General features: G+C 37.2%; 1 protein-coding gene across 12 annotated transcripts in view; it reads right to left on the bottom strand.

Annotated features, from left to right (window-relative positions):
- USP34 (ubiquitin specific peptidase 34) overlaps positions 1 to 21,270 on the bottom strand; it is a 282,857-nt gene that overhangs the window by 139,997 nt on the left and 121,590 nt on the right. For 10 of the 12 annotated variants that reach the window (XM_054244928.2, XM_054244930.2, XM_054244931.2 and 7 more), the window contains 5 exons: positions 15,979 to 16,094; positions 15,759 to 15,886; positions 13,199 to 13,288; positions 10,173 to 10,268; positions 3,764 to 3,846 (listed from right to left, as the gene is read on the bottom strand). In XM_054244928.2, coding sequence (XP_054100903.2) covers positions 3,764 to 3,846; positions 10,173 to 10,268; positions 13,199 to 13,288; positions 15,759 to 15,886; positions 15,979 to 16,094 — 513 coding nt within the window. The remainder of the gene's footprint in view (positions 1 to 3,763; positions 3,847 to 10,172; positions 10,269 to 13,198; positions 13,289 to 15,758; positions 15,887 to 15,978; positions 16,095 to 21,270) is intronic. The other 2 variants (XM_078349244.1, XM_078349245.1) reach the window with 1 other exon arrangement.

Below are 21,270 nucleotides of genomic sequence, written 5' to 3'. Positions count from 1 at the left end.
GAAAGAAAGAGAAAGAAAGAAAGAAAGAAAGAAAGAAAGAAAGAAAGAAAGAAGGAAGGAAGGAAGGAAGGAAGGAAGGAAGGAAGGAAGGAAGGAAGGAAGGAAGGAAGGAAGGAAGGAATGAATTAAGGGAAAGAAAGGGACAGGAAGGAAGGAAGGGAGGAAGGGAGGAAAAGGAAAGAAAAGAAATACAGCTGGGCACGGTGGCTTACACCTATAATCCCAGCAATTTGGGAGGCTGAGGTGGGAGAATCACAAGGTCAGGAGATCGAGACCATCCTGGCTAACACAGTGAAACCCTGTCTCTACTTAAAATACAAAAATTAACTGGGCGTGGTGGCACATGCCTGTAGTTCCAGTTACTCGGAGGCTGAGGAGAGAGGATCGCCTGAACCTGAGGTTGCTGTGATCCGAGATCACATCACTGCACTCCAGCCTGGCAACAGAGCAAGACTCCATTTCATTTAAGAAAAAAAAAAAAAAAAAAAAAGAAGAAGAAGAAGAAGAAGAAACCCTATCTCAATAGCTATTTCTTTTTTTCCCATTTGTAAAATTTAAAATCATATTCATACAACATTTTCTTACTAAATAAATGCACCAGAAACACCAATAAGGCCAAAAACACAAAAGGAGATAGATATCTTATAACCTTTTACAAGTATTTAATAAAAAATTTCATATAATTGTTTTCAAAATGTACTTTAACTCATATGTAAATCACTTAAAAATACACAACTTACAAAGTATTCTAAAAGAACCCATTTAGGGAGAAAATTCTCCCTAAAACAGGAGCACAAGTGTATAATAGTAAAAATGATTAGGAGAGGTAATCCTAAACATTGAGGAATCAGAGAGGTAAGGTTTAAGTATTATAAATAGAGTGGATACTAAGTTCAAAGGTCATTCTCTGTATACAGGAGATAAGTAAGCATTGTTTTTATAAATTATGGGGAAAAAAACCCTTACAATGAAAAAAGCAAAAGGAAACTAACTGTCTGAAACAGACAACAACGTATCAGAGGACATTATTAGCTAGGAAGTTAGGCTAATCAGAGAAGTCTGTATGGTACTTTGACCCAAGTATTAAAGGATTCCTGAGTGTGGCAGAAGACAGATGAACTTCTCAGAACAAAAGAGAAGGCATTATGGGCAATCACAAGTATGAATACAAAAAAAAATTAGACAATCCAAAAGATTAGAACAAAAGCATCACAGAGATTCTGAAGTACATTTTAAAAGATTCCAAACCCTGGGGTGGTGTCCTAGAACCAGAAGGGATATGATGGTATGGTACCATCAATAGAAATTTTTTTCTTGGGAAAAGTAGACACAATGACAAAATAAAGAAAAATTCCTCAGAAATATTCAACCTAGTAGCAATATCAGTCTGAAGAGTTTTATAAAAAAAAAAAAAAAAGTTATCCTATCAGTTTCTCACTGAAACAGTTAATATGTAGATTATTTATTATAAATCTTGTGCCCATGGGGGCAAATATAAATATACCAAAAACAACTCTGATAAGTATATATCAGAACCCAAACATGTTAAGTAATTAAGGAGAACAAAATAAAGAGTATCCAGGTTAATTATAGTAAACTATATAATAAAATAGAAGTATATTCCTAATTGGCTGAATTACCAGCCCACATTCAATAGGCAACTTACACATTTTTGTTACTGTTCTAGGTTTTTTTTTAAAAAACCTACAGTTATTGTTATATTGAAAATCAGTATTAACATATTAAATGTAATTACACATAACTCTGAAGTAACTTTGTTATAGATGACAGGAACTGTGCAAATAAGAGAAGTATAGCCATGCACAGTGGTCTGAGGACTATAATCCTAGCATTTTGGGAAGCTGAGGCAGGAGGATCACTTGAGCCCAGGAGTTTGAGATCAGCCTGGGCAACATAATGAGACTCTGTCTGTACAAATAATTTAAAAATTAGCCAGGTATGGTGATGTGCACCTGTGGCCCTAGCTACTTGGGAGGCTGAAGTAGGAGGATCACTTGGAAGGCAGGTGAAGTTGAGGGGAGAATAGCCACCACATGGGAGAAGTGAAGTTTTAGATTTGATACTATCTGGACAGTAGCTATTGCCTATTACAAACTCACAGAGATATACTGTGTATAATAAATATGAAACTTAATGTTCATAGTATCTGTGTTGACTATATGTATTCTAGTTTGACTTCTCCCCATAGACTGGTTTTGCCATATTTTAGATTACTTACTTCTTGAATGTTACCAGTCATAATGGGCCATCACATGACATCTGAGATATTTCTTATCAAAAGCAGATGGCTTATTTTTGAAATCTGTTGTTATACAGTATAGAGGCCATTTGTTACAAATAGTTTGAACAGAAAAAAGAAGTAACAGACTTAAACAATAAGATTAACACTGTATCTCAAGCACAGGTATGAACTTGAAAAGAGGCATGATGACACCTAGGAAGACACCTACCAAGCTGACAATATAGTAACCATGGTTAAAGAAACAATGTCCTTCTAAAAAGTAAGGTTTGATACTGACACACAGAAAAAGAAGAATGTAGAGAGTAAGAGTATAGACAGTACATGAAGGAAAAAGGAGCTCTGGCTAACAGAAATCAAGCTTGTTCCACTCTTGTGAGACCACCTAACCACACGGATTTGGATACAGTACACAATCTGAATATAACAGATCAAGCTCTACTTTTAAAAATTCACTGTTAACAAAACTGAGTTTAAAGTGAAACTAAATAAAACTGGGGCCTCCAAGTATCTCTATCACCCATAAAGCCAAGTAATTTTCAAAAGATTAGCCATGATAAATAATAAACAATACCTATCTCCAACCAAAAGGAAAGCAAGATTTTATAGGCAAAAATAATAAAAGATGCAGTCGGCCAGGTGCACTGACTCATGCTGGTAATCCTAGCACGTTGGGAGGCCAAGACAGGACTCTCTGAGCCCATGAGTTCAAGACCAGCCTAGATAAAAGCAGTGAAACCCTAGCTCTATGCCAATTTTTTAAAAATCAGCTGTGTGTGGTGATGCGTAGTTCCAGTTACTCAGGAGGTTAAGGTGGGATGACTGCTTGAGCTGGGGAGGTCAACAGCTGCAATGGGCTGTAATCACACCACCGCGCTCCAGCCTGGGGAACAGTGTGAGACCCTGTCTCAAAAAAGAAAAAAAGAGAGAAAGGTCTTATAGAAAAAAAAATTTTTAATTTAAAATGCAAACAACCTCAATTATTTTAATAAATTATCTGAATGTTGGTATAATTTATAAATGTATTAAGATTAATCAGCCCAGCAGCTATAAAAAAGAACGAAATCATGTCCTTTGTAGCAACATAAATGGAGCTGGAGGTCATTATTCCATTATTCTAAGTGAACTAACTCAGAAACAAAAAAACCAAATATCACACATTCTTACTCGTAAGCAGGAACTAAACAATAGGTACACACAGACATAAAGATGGAACTAACAGACATCTCCAAAAGTAGAGATGGCAGGAGTGGGACAAGGGTTGAAAACTAATCTATCGGGTAGATTACTCAATCTATTATTCAAATGTTAACTATTTGAGTAATAAGTACACAGAAAGCCCAATCCTCACCAGTATGCAATAAACCCTGTAACAAACGTACATGTACCCAATGACTCCAAAAAAAAAAACCACCACACTGCAGAAATCCAAAGTGTGAGTAAATTTAACTACTTCTCCCGAGAGTCAAAGCAGATTTTAAAATATACTGATTAAAAACTTACTGAAATGGTCAGGTGATCCCAGAGTTGAAAATACACAAGTCAGGAATTGAAGTCGAACTTGAACTTCAGCACTATGGCTGTACCTATAATTTAAAAGTTATTAAAATAATTAAATATCCTATTTCTTAATTATTTTTAAAACTTTAGTGGTCCTATGCATAACTTATACCAAAAATTGTTTTAAAATGATTCAGAATTATTTTAACTATGTAACTTTAGTTACACACAAAAAGTTCATAAAGACAAAAACAAATTTAATAAATTATATAAATCTTAAAACTATAACAAAATTTACTTTCAAATTACATGAAGGTACACACAAATTCAACAGTGAAGCAAAGGAAGTATATTATTTTAAAAGTATGTAATATGCACATAAATTAGAATAGCCAACAAATAAAAAACAACCTCTATCTTCAACAGTACAGGTTTCATATTATGGTCCCTATAGTGGTAATATATTCTTTATCAAGAAACACTAATAATATTTCCATAAATCCAGTTCATGAAAAATATAGCTGATACAAAATTGGCACTTTTGAATATTATTTCAAATCTAAAATAATTATAACTCACATGTATGAAATTTGATGCTTAATATAAAAGTTGCTTTTGAAACTTTTAAAGTAGCAAGTGTTAGTGAGGCAGGGTAGGAGAAGGGTCTCAACAGACAAACAAGAGACAGAATGTGGTCAGCCCCAACATCAGAAAGAAGAGTTCTAGATGGAAAAGGAAGTCAGGGAAGGGTGCTGAAGAGTGGGGAGAGGGGACCATGTTTGGGGTGGAGGCAATCAAGTTTGCTTTTATAAAAGTGTGTGTGTGTCAGAGTTTCACTGTGTTGTCCAGGCTGGAGTGCAGTGGCACAATCGCTGCTCAATGCAACCTCTGCTTCTTGGGTTCAAGCGATTTTTGTGCCTTAGCCTCCGGAGTAGCTAAGATTACAAGTATACAATACCGCACCCAGCTAACTTTTGTTATTTTTATTATAGTAGAGATGGGGTTTCACCATATTGGCCAGGCTGTCTTGAACTCTTGAGCTCAAGTGATCTGCCTGCCTTGGCCTCCCAAAGTGCTGGGATTACATGTGTCAGCATGCCTGGCCCAGTTTTGCATTCTAAAAGGATTCCTTTCCTTTAGCAACCCCAGTGAACTGCATATTGAACTGTGTCTATAATATCACATTCTAGTTCAAGTACTTGAGCACTCAGTGAAACTAAGTCAATCACAAGCTATTATCTCTATTTTACAGATCAAAAGGCAAATTGTAGATGAACTGTGCAAACTGCTTTGCCAACATAAGACAGTGGCTGATCTATGCTATGATCTATAACCTAGGTACGCAGAGGGTCAAAGGGCATCTTTTTTTTCCCCCCCTGGGGAAATGGAGTCTCGCTCTGTAGCCCAGGTTGGAGTGCAGTGGTGTGATCTTGCCTCACCACACCTCTGCCTCCTGGGTTCAAGTGATTCTCCTGCCTCAGCCTCCCAAATATGGTGGGTGGGATTACAGGCACACCCCCACCATACCTAGCTAATGTTTTTTTATTTTTAGTAGAAACAGGGTGTCACCATATTGGCCAGGCTGGTTTTGAACTCCTGACCTCAGGTGACCTGCCCACCTAGGCCTCCCAAAATGCTGGGATTACAGGTGTGAGCCACCGCACCCAGCCTGGGCATCTGAATTCAATGTCCTGTAATCCCTAAGTAAGTGCAAAATTTTAACAGCATCCCAAAATTAGCTTTCCAAAATTACACTAAATTCACTACTAAAGTTTTAACGCTTCAGTTTTCTGAAGATTGAGTTTGCTGGACATACCTTTTGCTCTTTAAGGTCTCTTATTAATGCTGGCAAAGAAAAGGTGAACTTTTGCCTCATTAATGCTGCACTGACCTTTGTGAAAGTGAAAATATGTATGACAAGATGTAACAGAAAGGAAATCTAGTAAGCAACTCTCATACACGAATGCAACCCAGATAAAATTCAAGAACAGCTTTTAAGGGCTTCTAGGCTTTTTAAGTTAAAGAACAAGGAATTTTGTAGCAGAGGCCTTCAGTACCAGTTCAAAAAGAAGTTTTATGATCCATCAGTTCTGTGATTTTACATTACTGTATTCCTCTTGCCTAGTCTAGGGAACATCAATCATAAACATAAAAGGAGAATAAAGTTTGCCCTTTATCAAGTGCCTTTACATCTGGAATAATTCTTCCCCTATACTTGCATCTCAGAATAAGAAACTCATAATCCTGAAGACACAGGTATAGTCCCTTTATACTCCCTGCATTAACTCCCATAGTATAGCCCCTGATGGTGTACTTCAAAGATCTCTGTGAGCTCCATCCGGGTCTCATGAGCTGCTGAAACCACCTGTCAAAAAAATTCCTTGGGATAACAGAAAAAGATGATATCAATATTGACAAATTCTCATGGGCTTGTCTATGGCTTCTGACATCACAGGAAATGCAGGACAAAAATAGTCTCCCCAGAGATATGAAACTTAAAAAAAAAACAAAAAACAAACAAACAAAAAAAAAACTTTGTAGCCTCCACAGACAAGGTTTTCTCTAGAAAAAGAAATGAAATGAAATAGTCCTTTTAAGAAATGAAATACTGGCCAGGCACAGTGGCTCAACCCTGTAATCCTCGCACTTTGGAAGGCAAAGGCGGGTGGATCGCCTGAGGTCAAGAGTTCAAAACCTGCCTGAAACCTTGTCTCTACTAAAAATACAAAACTTAGACGGGCATAGTGGCATATGCCTATAATGAGCTACTCGGGAGACTGAGGCAGGAGAATCATTTGAACCCAGGAGGGGGAGGTTGTAGTGAGCTGAGATGACACTACTACTGCATTTTCAAGCCTTGGCAAAAGAGCCAACACTCAAAAAAAGAAATATTAATATAAGAGAAAAAAAAAAACACAAAAATTACAAAATAAAAAAGTATTATCTTACATGTTACAAGAAATTATTTCTCTCAGTAAAAAATTTCAGAACTTTCCTGTTTATTTTGAGATAGTCTCACACTGTTACTAGGCTGGAGTGCCGTGGCATGATCTCTGCTCATGCAACTTCTGCCTCCCAGGTTCAAGTGATTCTCCTTGCCTCAGCCTCCCAAAGTAGCTGGGATTACTGGCGCTAATTTTTTTTTGCGTTTTTAGTAGCGACAAGGTCGAACCATATTGGCCAGGCTGGTCTCGAACTCCTGAACCTCATGGTCTGCCCACCTTCGCCTCCAAAAGTGCTGGAATTACACGCGTAATCTCAACTGAAAAAAGAAATGAAAATAAGTAGGCTTGAACAAAGAGTAGCAAATGTACAATTGTTTTACCCCCTGAAAGAGTAGGGAAATTATATCAAACAGTCCAGGAACTATCTCTCTGTTCTAGGGTTTTATTCTCCTAGGACAGCAATCAGTAAGGCAGATTGAAAGACTGGAAAGATACTCTAGGGTGCCCTAACAAAACATAAAACAGGCCGAGCACAGTGGCTCACACCTGTAACCCCAGCACTTTGGGAGGCCAAGATGGGTGGCTCATCTGAGTTTGGGAGTTCGAGATCAGCCTGACCAACATGGAGAAACCCCATCTCTACTAAAAATACAAAATTAGCTGGGCATAGTAGCACATGCCTATAATCCCAGCTACTTGGGAGGCTGAGGCAGAAGAATCACTTAAACCTGGGAGGAGGTGGCTGTGGGGAGCCAAGACTGCGCCACTGCACTCCAGCCTGGGCAAGAAGAGCAAAACTCCATCTCAAAAAATAAATAAATAAAACATATCTCCAAGGAGCTCTACTTCCCGTTTTCACCACAGAAGCAATGCTTTGTTCATCTCCAATTCCACTAACAAAGTGAGTAACTGCACTGTTGTTATGCAGTGAACAACTAAATCTAAGACCTATGTTCCTTTTGATGCTTAATGTTGGACTTTATGAGGATGATTCATTGTATGACTTCCACTCCCTTGTCTAAGCCTCTCATTCCTGCTCTTCAAGTCCACAGGCTTATGACTGTGTGAGAGCTCTTTTATCACCTATTATTTCTTTGCTGTCAAGTAATGTGAGCTCCCCATCTCCTAATAAATATGTAGGTCATATGTGGTTTTATTTCTGCTCTTTGTTGATCCTATTGTTTTTATAGAACATATACAGAATGTTCAGATTCAGGAGGCCACCATTATCCTAAAACTCTGCTTCGATAGGAATGATTAAAGGACACTGAACTGGAAGAACAGTTAGAATTTTAATGTAATTTTAAAAGAATACATCCTACAGGCAGGGCACGGTGGCTCACGCCTGTAACCCCAGCACGTTAGGAGGCCGAGGCGGGCAGATCACAAGGTCAAGAGATCGAGACCATCCTGGCCAACATGGTGAAACCCCCATCTCTACTAAAAAATACAAAAATTAGCTAAGCATGGTGGTGCGCGCCTATAGTCCCAGCTACTTGGGAGGCTGAGGCAAGAAGACTGCTTGAACCCAGGAGGCAGAGTGCAGTGAGCCGAGACTGCATCACTGCACTCCAGCCTAGCAACAGAGCAAGACTCCGTCTTTAAAAAAAAACACATCTTATATAGAGGGAACTTTGTAAGCAAAGCTATGGAATACAATAAATAAAAATACCTCAGAAATAATTTGATAAATTTGCAGAATAAGCTGCCTAAAAGATTTCAAGAATAAAACTGGAAAGGTTAGTTGAATTTAGATCATAGCCTGCCCAGAATACTGAGCTGAAGAGACTGGTATTTTATTTTTTATGCTATGAAAAATCTCTGGATGGGGTTAAGAGACAGAACTCTTCTGTGTTTCATATGGTATATTATTTGTTTTAATCAGGTAACTACAATTTATAGATAATCTATACGCCAGATGAAATTCACTGTATCATTTCATTAAATTCTTATAAACATTTATAAATAATTGGAATCAGAGGGGTAAATAATTGAAATAAGGTTAAAATAATACAGTAATCACCTACAGCTAGGTCTGTATGATTCTCAAGACCATGAACTTCCCACCAATACCATATTGCCTTCCTAATTTGACAGATATAAGGAATGAACCAGCATATGAGAACACTGAGACAAGGAGACAAACCCAGAGGTAGTTATAAAGACAAAAGTCATGTTTGTGGAATGTCAACTTGTGAAAAGACATGGGGTATATTTTAATAAAAAGATGGGTAGAGAATGGCAATATAATGTAGCATTTATGAACATAAATTCCATAACAGAAACAGACTGTGTGAGTACAAAAGCTCACTCTATTCTTTATGTGTGATGTTGGACAAGTTGTCATTTAATAGCTTCAGTATACTCATTTGTAAACTAAGACTGTCTCAAGTGGGTTGTTGTGTATCTTAAAGTAGTAGGTATCTGGCACATTGGTAAATATCAATGAATACTGGCTTTCTTGTCATCATCATCACCATCATCATATCATCATCATTATTCATGCTTGGATGTTAGAGTACAAACAAGTCTAAAGTCTCAAGTTTTAGGCAAGGAGGAGGATAGCTGCACCCTAAAGGACACAGAAAAAATAAAATCTGGAGAAGTAACTGATTTGCACAAGGAAATTAGTAAATTTATTTTTAGAAGTGAGTAAGTATGCTTTAAAGGTCAATGACTTTTCTGAACACTTCTATAGTCTGGTGTTTTCACCTTTGTGGAGGTTTTCTATGTGATTTTCTTAATCACACTGTGACTCCTTTTCTTCACTGATGTGCCAGTAGTGGCATTTAACTGGTTTCCTCAACATGGACATTAGTCCACAACAGTTGGCTCACCAGCAGAAATCTGAATTTCACATGCAACTCCTTATAAGAAGCTTCAAGTACAGCTCTACCACCACCAGTCCATTTCTACCAATTCTTGTCCCAAATCACTTGAATACATCCAGAGAATATTTTGATATATGAGAAAACATTAATGATATACCACCAGTTTTAAAACTTACACACATCCTAAACTTTCTAATACTAGAATGCAATTATGAAAAAACGTTTTAAATTAACTGTATGTAAATATATTATTTTCGAAGTAAATATTTACAAATTTTAGAATCAATGTTCTAATATGCTAAGAAAAGCATATCAATGGTTTCTGAAAAAATACTTTTATTTTTGACTCCTAAAAACAGTACCTTTGAACAAATCTCAATAGGGAAGGTTAACTAACCCCCAAAAGTGATTCAGCTACATTTACCTAAGAATTTAAGAGTAATCTCCTAAGTATCTTTCAGCTTAAAAAGTCCTAGCACAAAAAAAAAAAAAAAAAAAAAAAAAATTCCTAGCACACTTTACATAATGTTATACAAATAAAGTTTTCTGTTACAATTAATTAAAATGCTGGAAAACTATCTTTCAAAGTAAAGACAAGCCAAACAAATGCATTTAACCCAGTTGAGAGGAACTTACAGTGCATGTTTTTGCCTTCCTTCTCTCACAGTTTGGATGTAGTATACCAAATTATCAAAGAAAAGCTTCATCATGTTCAGTTCTTTTTCTGCCCACCTGGCCCAAATAAAAGAAAAAATAATTTTAAAGTGGACAGGTAAGAGAATATATCTATGCTGTGACAGTAAATATGCAAATCTAAAAAAGTCTTCAAATGTAAAATTTTAGTTACCAAAAAATACACAACTTTTATTTATATTTGAATGAAACGATATAAAGCAATGTTCATTTTTATGAATTTAAAGTACCTTTTTAAGTTTTTAATCTCAAAATACTCAATATTTGTGAAAGTGCTATTATAAATACTAATTTGAGTTAATATTAAAAGTTGCATAACACCATTTCATATAAGGATCTACTATGTGCTTTGGTCATTTACTCAGCAGAATACTGGCATATAGAAGGCATACGATAAACTTACTGCATGTATCTTTTGTCAATAATTTGCTTATTTTTAAACAAAATTTTTTTTTTTTTTTTTTTTTTTGAGACCGAGTTTCGCTCTTGTTACCCAGGCTGGAGTGCAATGGTGCGATCTCTGCTCACCGCAACCTCTGCCTCCTGGGTTCAGGCAATTCTCCTACCTCAGCCTCCTGAGTAGCTGGGATTACATGCACGCACCACCATGCCCAGCTAACTTTTTGTATTTTTGTAGAGACGGGGTTTCACCATGTTGACCAAGATGGTCTCGATCTCTTGACCTTGTGATCCACCCGCCTCGGCCTCCCAAAGTGCTGGGATTACAGGCTTGAGCCACCACGCCCCGCCAAAACAAATTTTTTTTTTAAAAAATCAAATACCCAGCACTGAGTTGTAAAATAACCTAGAAGTACTAAAATAAAAATAGTGGCATATACATTCAGAAATCCCAAGGTCCACAACTTCCCTAATTAACATAATGTATTTCGTATAAAACCTATTAGCGATTTATCTGCTAAACTGTACAGATGTAGAAGTATTAAAACTCTAAGAGTTCCAATATAATTTACATCATGTTTATGCTATAGCCATATTTTAAATATAAATAACTTTCACCTTGCTAATAATCACTAAATGAAGGTCAAGTGTTAGAAAGAAAACTTTGAGTTTGAAACTAGCTCCAATATACTTGCTACAACATGGCTTTAGGCAAGTAAACTGACTTCTGGATGTCTGCCTGAAGATTTACTAAGAGTCAAGGATAAAAGTTTCCAAATTTTAAACTATGGGCCATTAGAATGAGTTTATGAGATAATATATACTAAATATTGAGTGCTGCTACACATACTAGATTCACAATAAATGATAGTTTTTTTTTTTTGTTACTGATGTCAACCACAGGAGCTTCGAGTTATTTGAAGTGATGTACTTCATGAGATTTAGGGTAACAATCTCTTGTGGCAATGGCAACCCTGTGAATTTTCCTTAATTAAGCTTATTTACATTTAATTTAGGGAACATGCTAAAACAGTTTCCACTCAGTATTACTTAGACTCTGGTACTACTTCTAAGTAAATGAACATTTAGAGACTGCCCTTTCTATAGGAGAAAGTTACTCTTTAATATGAACCAACCTCCACTGACTATAATGACACTGACTCGCCCATGTTAGCACCAAATGAATGCCTTTACTCCATTAGAATTTTGAAATTCAGCCACTTAAAAATGATAGAAAGAGACAATGAAAAAGGACTCACACTATTCTTATTCTTCAGTGATATTAAATGCTTTCTCCTACCCCTCTCTTGGGAGGCTCACGGACCTTCCCTTACACTAATAGAACTTTCACTGGATTCCTAATTGTAGTATTAATCAAAGAAAAAGACTAAGATACTTACTAAAGGTTCAGATTAAACATATTCAGGTTCAAACTAAACATATCCCTTTAAAAGAACAAGCAGCAGCAAGATATATGACTCAGAAGAACTAACTTCATCCAATCTGGAATTATAGTACAGACTTCCGAGAACTATAAAAGTGATACTCCACTGTGAAAGCAAACAAGTGTTCTTGCCACCTAAGTCCTCAGAATTAGGAACTTAACCTCACAAATCAATCCTTCAACAAGTCGAATTTTCCCTAAAATTCAACTGGCTCTGAAATCTCTCCAAAAGCTTATTTAGAATAAAGTATACAACACATTTTCCTTTTTTTTTTTTCCTCCTGCATACAGTTTTGCCTAATAAAGCAACAACACATTTTTAAAATTTATTTTACTTTTGATGCATACTATATCTGGCATTCACATGTTCTTAATGTGTTGTTTGTGGTTCACAATTTTCTCTAGGCTTATTACCAAAATACGGGGTCAATGAGACACAAAAGTTTGAAAAGATTATTTTAATATTTATTAATTATAAGTTTTCCATAAATGTAAAGGAGCACAAGTTGAATATTCCTTATCTGAAATGCCAGGGACTAGAAGTGTTTCAGGTTTTTTCACATTCTGGAGTATTTCTAGGATGCATACCAGTTGAACATAGCTAATCCAAAAATTCAAACTCCAAATACTCCAATGAACATTCCCTTTTGAGCATCATACTGCTGCTCTAAAAAATGTCGGATTACGGAACATTTCAGATTTTAGGTTTTTCAGATTAGGCATGCTCAACCTACAATAGGGTAGTATCAAGATTACCCCCAACATGACATTAGTTCTAGAGCCAATTCCTAGACATGGAAAAAATTAAAGACACTCAAGAGTTTACTTTAGTGTGGCTTGTCTTCAAAAGTACTCTGCCATACCTGCGTACACTAAAAATCTCCTAATTATATAGCATTAATTGCTAAAGTGCTATTCTCAAACTACCAAGAAAACAAACCCAGATTTTCCTACTGATCAGGATATAATCTCCATAGGGCTAAGTGGCAGAGAAATCTAAGAAAACAAACAACATGAAATTCAAATTTTCCTGGTACAGAGTAAAAGCTTGTAGGTTAGTCAAAATCTTTACAAATAACTATAAATATTTGAAAAACCTCTTTAATACTTTTCTTTATGTACTTACATTGTTATCCAGTGTGTATCATAACTGCTCCCGAACTGCTGAAAAGTACCAAATAGTTTTGGAAGAAGACGAAGTGAAATTACTACTGACCTGAAATAGCAAAAACATATATAGATAAAATAATTTTAACTACTATGTGTGATTCTTTTTATAGAAATTCAGCTTTTTAAAATCTTAAATGCTGAAAGATTTAATGAATTTTATATACAGATAATTTACTATATAAACGTTACATGTTTTTTTCCTCAAAAGTATAAATTCATTTTATACTTTATATGTATTAGGCCAAGAACTCCAAGTTTAAAAATTCCAATCCAAGACTTTTAAGGTAAAACATGTTATAAATATCTGGGTACAAAAGCAAGTGAAGAGCATTTAAAGATCTTTTTAAAATGAAACTATTTCTTCACAAGTCAGTATGACCATTTTTTTACTAAATTCTCAATATGATTTGCATTCAAACTGAGAATGACAGCTTTATGAACCATTTTCTTTTTTTTTTTTTTGAGACAGAGTCTCACTCTGCCGCCAGGCACCAGAATGGAGTGCAATGGCGCAATCTCAGCTCACTGCAACCTCCGCCTCCCGGGTTCAAGCAGTTCTCCTGCCTCAGCCTCCCGAGTAGCTGGGACTACAGGTGGGTGCCACAACACCCAGCTAACTTTTCTACTTTTAGTGGAGACGCGGTTTCACCATGTTGGCCAGAATGGTCTCGATCTCTTGACCTTATGATTCGCCCGCTTCGGCCTCCCAAAGTGCTGGGATTACAAGCGTAAGCCACCACGCCTGGCCGAACCATGTTACTAATGGAAGCATGCCACATACCTCAAAAGTATGAAGCAGAAAGGGGAAAGGAAATTACTTTAAAACTTCAAGTACATCTGAGTCTGCCTATCCTCTGAAAAGAACAGGTATAGGACAGATACTGACACAGAAATCCTGGAAGTAGGAAAGGAGGTTGGCTGCATAAGCCTTGAAAGAGGAGGAACAAATTCTAATGAGGAACTAAACTTAATCCCAGCACTTTGGGAAGCCAAGGCAGAAGGATCACCTAAGGTCAGGAGTTCAAGATCAGCCTGGCCAACATGGAAACCCTGTCTCTACAAAAATACAAAAAATAGCCAGAATAATGGCACGTGCCTGTAATCCCAGCTACTCAGGAGGCTGAGGTGGGAGAATCTCTTGAATCTGGGAGGCGAAGGTTGCAGTGAGCTCAGATCATGCCATTGCACTCCAGCCTGGGCGACCAAGAAAGACTCCATGTTAAAAAAAAAAAAAGAATGTATAGCAAAGGAGGCAACTGATCCTTTTACAGAATTCTGTTAGTGGTTTCTTATATATGCATGAAGAAGCAATTTTTCTACTATAACTGTTCAATGTATTACCCCTTAAGGAACCAAAAATAGAAAACAAAGGCCGAGCGCAGTAGCCTGCACTTTGGAAGGCCAAGGCGGGCAGATCACGAGGTCAAGAGATCAAGACCATCTTGGCTAACATACTGAAACTCTGACTCTACTAAAAATACAAAAAATTAGCTGGGTGTGGTGATGCCCACCTGTAGTCCCACTACTCGGGTGGCTGAGGCAAGAGGATTGCTTGCACATGGAGGCAGAGGTTGCAGTGAGCCGAGATTGCACCACTGCACTGCTGCCTGGTGACAGAACAACATTCCATCTCAAAAAACAACAATAAAAACAACAGAAACAAAATACAGCATGTACTTTTAAATTTCAACTGGGGAAAAGTATTTTCAAGCACTTATTCAATAAAATTAAACAATCACAGCAGCCCTACACAGATGTGAGTGGAAGACAATATATTAATAACTGAAATGTCAACATATACACCAGAATCGTATTTTCACAACATTACAGAATGGAATACTATCAAAGCAGTATAGGTCAAGGGCAACATGAAACTGCATCAACGGAAGAATACTGAAAATCAAGAAATGTGTAATCAACTGAGTCCCAATGAGAAGTATACATAAATATAAGACAGAATTCAAACTAGAGAAAAAACACTAACCTAATTTAAAACAAACAGAAAAATACTTTGAGGTATGACTGAAAAGGGGCTGTACATATCTAACATATACAATTTGATGAGTTACTAACCTAGTCTTTTCTGTACTATTAATGCTGAGACACAAAGGATGCACCTAAATAGAAGAACAATGCTATTGTCAAAGTGTTTGTATTTTAGCTGAAGTAAAATTCCACTTATTTAGCATCCTTTATGAGACAGTTCAAGAAAATTTAACTGCAATTTGAAAACAGGAGTGTTTCCAGAATCAAAAAGATAGTATCACTATGTTTCTGTTTCCGTTGGATGGATCTAACCAAAAATGGTAAAAGGTGCTGAAAAGAGCAACACTGAGTGCTAAAATATGAACCTCGTGAAGAAGCCATCTCTAAACTTAATATAAACATTACTAAAATACAGATTAATACAGGTATATAAAACAGTATAAAAACATCACACCTAGTCAACAAGACTGTCCTCCACCCCAAAAAAATACTTTGACTACTGCATCAGAAATTTTAAAATTCCTCTTTACCTGTTATTTCCCAAGTTTTCAAGGCACCCTTCAATGAATCTCATTCGAATCTGTCTATCTGTAAACCAACATACTAAGGAACAAAGAAGTTTCTCTGCTTCATTTATTAATCCTTCAGAAAGATTAACCTATAAAAAAAAGTATATAAAGTTATTATTTATATGAATTGCATCTTGCTGAATAAAATTTCTTAGTCTTCTGGCTCTATTAAATAACTTACTGCATCTTCATCTTGGACTATATCCCACAACAAAGTGTTTCCTTTCTTGCAAACATTATCCAAATTAATGTCTGTAATAGCATTACTGTTGAATTGATGTTTATGAACTACAGGACCTGAAGGGGGAAAAAAATAGCACACTATAGAGAAATCAGCTGACTGAATTACAGCATTCACATGGTTAACAAATCTGAAAAATAGTGTATTTTTCTCGTATCATAAAATAAAAACACACAATACTTTTTTTAAAAATAGAGACTGAGTCTCGTTATGTTGGCCAGGCTGGTCTCGAACCTGTGGCCTCAAGTAATGTCTTTCCTCAGCCTCCCAGTGTTGGGATTAGAGGTGTAAGCCATTGCACCCAGCATGGTGCAATACTTATTTACAGAAGAGAATAGTGTCATTTAAATTTGATAAGACTAGAGTGAAATTATTTCCTTTCTATAGTCTCTTTGCTAAATTATAGTAAGTATATTTAATATTTTTCACATCAAGAGAAGTGTGCATAAATACTTGAAACTAAGTGTGAATAAGACAACATATTTCAAATAACTAACCAAGAGACATTCCTCTAACTTACCTATATAGTCTTTTATAATCCCTATATTTATGGGAAAAAAACACTATTTTTATTGGAGAAAATTTACCCAAAACATTCTATACATATTAAAAGAGTCTATTATAGAAATATTGTATTTTGTATAGACATTCACCAGGTACAGGACATTTGGATAGCTTCTAGTTTTAGGCTATTAATAAAACTACCATAAACATCTGTGGAACAAGTTTTGTGTAATTTCCTTTCCTTTCTTTTGGTAAATACTGAGGACTGACATCGATGAGTCATAAGGTATTGTATAGGTTTTTTTTTGTTTTTTCTCAAAGTCTCACTCTGTCACCCAGGCTTGAGTGCAGTGGCACTATCTCAGCTCACTGCAACCTCAGACTCCCTTCAAGCGATTCTCCTGCCTCAGCCTCCCAAGTAACTGGATTACAGGTGCATGCCACTATGCTCAGCTATTATTTTTTTTTTTTTCAGTAGAGCCAGGGTTCCACCATGTTGGCCAGGATGGTCTCAATCTCATGACCTCGTGATGCCCGCCTCAGTCTCCCAAAGTACTGGGAAATCAGGGGTAAGCCACCATTCCCAGTGGATATTGTGTATGTTTAACAAAAATCTTTTCAGCAGAAAAGATTTCCAAAGTGGTTGTGCTATTTTACATTCCTATCAGCAGTGTACAAGAGCATCAGTTAGTTCCTTTCTTCCACATCCACACTAATGCTGTAGTATAGTCACTCTTTTTTAATTTCAGCCATTCTAATAGGTATATGGTGGAATCTAATTGTGGTTTTTAATTTCCATTTCCCTAATGACTAATGATGTTGAGGATCTTTTTGAGTGCTTATTAGCCATGTGTATACTAAAGAGAGGTAAATAATTTGCCTCTCTTTAATTGGGCTATCTTATTATTGAGTTATGAAATTACTTTATATTTCAAATACAATCACTTTCTAATTTTCAAGTATCTCTTCTCGTCTGTGGATTGTCTTTTTTTGTGTGTGTGGATGGGTGAGGGATTATTTTAGTATTTAGCTTTCAAAATTTTATTAAAATACATATAACAAGATAGACAACATTTCTATAACCCCAAAAAATTCCCTTGTGACCCTTTACAATCAATCCCCACCCTCAAACGCTAGGCAATGATTGAGAAGCTTTCTATCCTTACAAATTACTTTTGACTGTTCTAGAACTACACATAATACATATAGTGTGAACTTTCTTCTGTTTCTAGCTTCTTTTGCTAAAAATGTTTTTTCAATATCATCCATGATGTTGGATGTGTCTGTAGTTCCTTCCTTTTTACTGATCAGCAAAATTCCATTATGTGAAAATACTAGTTAATTCTAGTTGGAAGGCCTTCTGAATAAAGCAGCACACATGAATAAATCTTTTGGCAGACTTGTTTTCATTTTCATGGGTAAAAACCTAGGGCAGAACGATCCAAGATGGCTGATCGCCAACAACCTGGGATTGCAGCTCTCAGGGAAGGCGCGGAGAACTAGAGGACGCCACACTTTGAGACAAATTCTGGTCGCTCACGGAGCAGAAGATCCCCCAGTGGAGGAAACACACGGGTGGCCAGTGCAACTCTCGTGGCCGGTGCAGCGGTTCCGCAGGAACCTCAGCACGGCAGCTCTCGGAGCAGAGTAAACAGGTTTGGAGGACCCACACGGGTCCCCAGCAGGACACCAGAGCCCGGCGCAGCGGCTGTGACTGCACCTCGGCGCGGCAGCGCTCGGCGCAGAGTAAACGGGACCGGTTCCCCTTCTGACCGAGGTTTGGAGCCCCAGGAAGGCAGAGTCGCCTACTACGGACACAAGAAGGAAGCCAGACAGGAGAATCCTGGGCAGAAAAGCACCATCAGTTGTAACGCCACTGCTCTGGCCCTGGGAACTAACAACCTGGACATCCATTCAAGAGACCTAATCTGAAAGTTGGTAATTTCAAAGACGACAGGAGGATAAATTTACAATAATGGGAAGAAACCAGCGTAAAAAAGCTGAGAATACTCAAAGTCAGAACGCCTCTCCCTCTAAAGATGATCACAGTTCCACATCAACAATGGAGCAAGGCTTGATGGAGAACGAGCACATCCTGATGACAGAATCACCCTTCAAGGAATGGATAATAACAAACTTTGGTGAATTAAAAGAACATGTTGTAGCCCAACGTAAAGAAACTAGGAACTTTGAAAAAAAGTTTGATGAAATCCTATTGAGAATAGACAACTTAGAGAGGAGTATGAGTGAAATAATGGAACTGAAGAATACAATACAGGAACTCCGAGAAGTATGCACAGGTTTAAACACTCGAATTGTTCAAGCAGAAGAAGGGATATCAGAGGTCAAAGTCCAACTTAATGAAATAAAACGTGAAGAAAAGATTAGAGAAAAAAGGATAAAAAGGAATGAGCAAAGTCTCCAAGAAATGTGGGACTATGTGAAAAGACCAAATTTACGTTTGATAGGTGTACCTGAATGCGACGGACAGAATGAATCCAAGCTGGAAAATACCCTTCAGGATATTATTCAGGAAAATTTTCCTAAACTAGCAAAGCAGGTCAACATTCAACCCCACGTAATACAGAGAACACCACAAAGATATTCCTCAAGAAGAGCAACCCCAAGGCACATAATCGTTAGATTCACCAGGGTTGAAACGAAGGAGAAAATACTAAGGGCAGCCAGAGAGAGAGGTCAGGTTACCCACAAGGGCAAGCCTATCAGATTTACAGTAGATCTCTCAGCAGAAACTCTACAAGCCAGAAGAGAGTGGGGGCCAATATTCAACATCCTCAAAGAACAGAACCTTCAGCCCAGAATTTCATATCCAGCCAAACTAAGCTTCACAACTGAAGGAAAATAAAATCTTTTATGAACAAGCAAGAACTCAGAGATTATATTACCACCAGGCCTGCTTTATAAGAGCTTCTGAAAGAAGCATTACACACAGAAAGAAACAACCAGTATCAGTCCTTCTAAAAATATACCAAAAAGTAAAGAGCACCAACATAAATAAGAATTTACACCAACGAATGGATAAAACAGCCAGTCAACATCAAATGGCAGTAACCCTAAATTTAAATTGACTAAATCCCCCAATCAAAAGACACAGCCAAAACCCAATGGCATGTTACATCCTGTTTCACATGCAAGGATACACAAAGACTCAAAACAAAGGGATGGAGAAAGATGTACCAACCAAATGGAGAGCAAAAATAAATAATAAATAAATAAAAAGCAGGAGCTGCAATTCTCATATCGGATAAAATAGATTTTAAAGCAACAAAGATATAGTGGTAAAAGGATCAATGCAACAACAAGAGCTAACGATCCTAACACCCAGATACGAGACTTAGATTCAATGAGACAGAAAATTAATAAGGATATCAAGGACTCGAACTCAGATCCGGAACAAGTAAACTTAATAAATATTTATAGAGCTCTCCGCTTCAAATACACAAAATATACATTCTTGTCAATACCACATCACACCTACCCATAAGTTTAAATGAAACATTGATTGGCCATTAATACCCAATTTTTTTCAAAATAAAGCAATATTTCCATTTACTCTCCCTCTTTCTTCCTCTCCTTTACTTATTTTTTTTCTTTCCTTCTCTCAAAAAAAAAAAAAAGAAAAAAGAAAACCTAGGGCAAAAAAACTGCTGGGTCATATGGTAGGTATATATTTAACTTTCTGATAAAGCAGTTTGATACAATTTGAAAGTTTTGTTCCCTCTAAATTTCATGTTGAAATGTGACCTCCAATGCTGAGGTGAGCCTAGCAAGAGGTGTTTGGGACATGGGAGCAGATCCCTCATGAATGTTTTCATGCTATCCTCATCATAGTGAGTGAGTTCTCACATTGAGTTCACCTGAGATAGGGTTGTTAAAAAGCAAGTGAGTGGCACCCCTACAACCCCATTTCCACTTTCGCCATGAAATCCCTGTTCCCCCTTCACCTTCTGCCATGATTGTAAGCTCCCTGTGGCCTTCACCAGAAGCAGATGCTGGCACTATGCTTCCTGTACAACCTGCAGAACTGTAAGCTGAAATAAACTATTTTTCTTTATTAATTAACTAGGCTAAGGTATTTCTTTTTTTTTAAGATGGAGTCTTGCTCTGTTGCCCAGGGTGAAGTGCAATGGTGTGATATCAGCTCACCGTAACCTCCACCTCCCGGGTTCAAGTGATTCTTCTGCCTCACTCTCCCAAGTAGAGGGGACTACAAGTGACCGCCACCACACCTGGCTAATTTTTGTATTTTTAGCAGCAATGGGGTTTCACCATGTTGGCCAGGCTGGTCTCAAGCTGCTGACCTCAGGTGATCCACCCACCTGGGCCTCCCAAAGTGCTGGGATTACAGGCATGAGCCACTGCAACTGGCCAATTCTTTATAGCAACACAGTAATGGACTAACACAGAGCTCTCCAAAGTGATTATATTTTTTATTCAACAGCAAGATATGACAGTTCAAGTTCTACATTCTAATGTGAGTCCTTGATAGTATCAGTCCTTAATTTTACCCATTTCAATAGGTATGTAGTAGTACCTCACTGTGGTTTTAACTTACGTTTCCCAGATGACAAGAGACACTAAGAATGTACTTATTGGCCTTTTTCTTTTGTTTTAAGATGTAGTCTCGCTCTGTCATCCAGGCTGGGGGGTAGTGGTATGATCTTGGCTCGCTGCAACCTCGGCTGTCCAGGTTCAAGCAATCTTCTG

The sequence above is a fragment of the Callithrix jacchus genome, chromosome 14, assembly GCF_049354715.1.
Source record: "Callithrix jacchus isolate 240 chromosome 14, calJac240_pri, whole genome shotgun sequence".
NCBI classification, from domain to species: Eukaryota; Metazoa; Chordata; class Mammalia; order Primates; family Cebidae; genus Callithrix; species Callithrix jacchus.
This window is presented reverse-complemented; position numbering and strand designations above follow the sequence as displayed.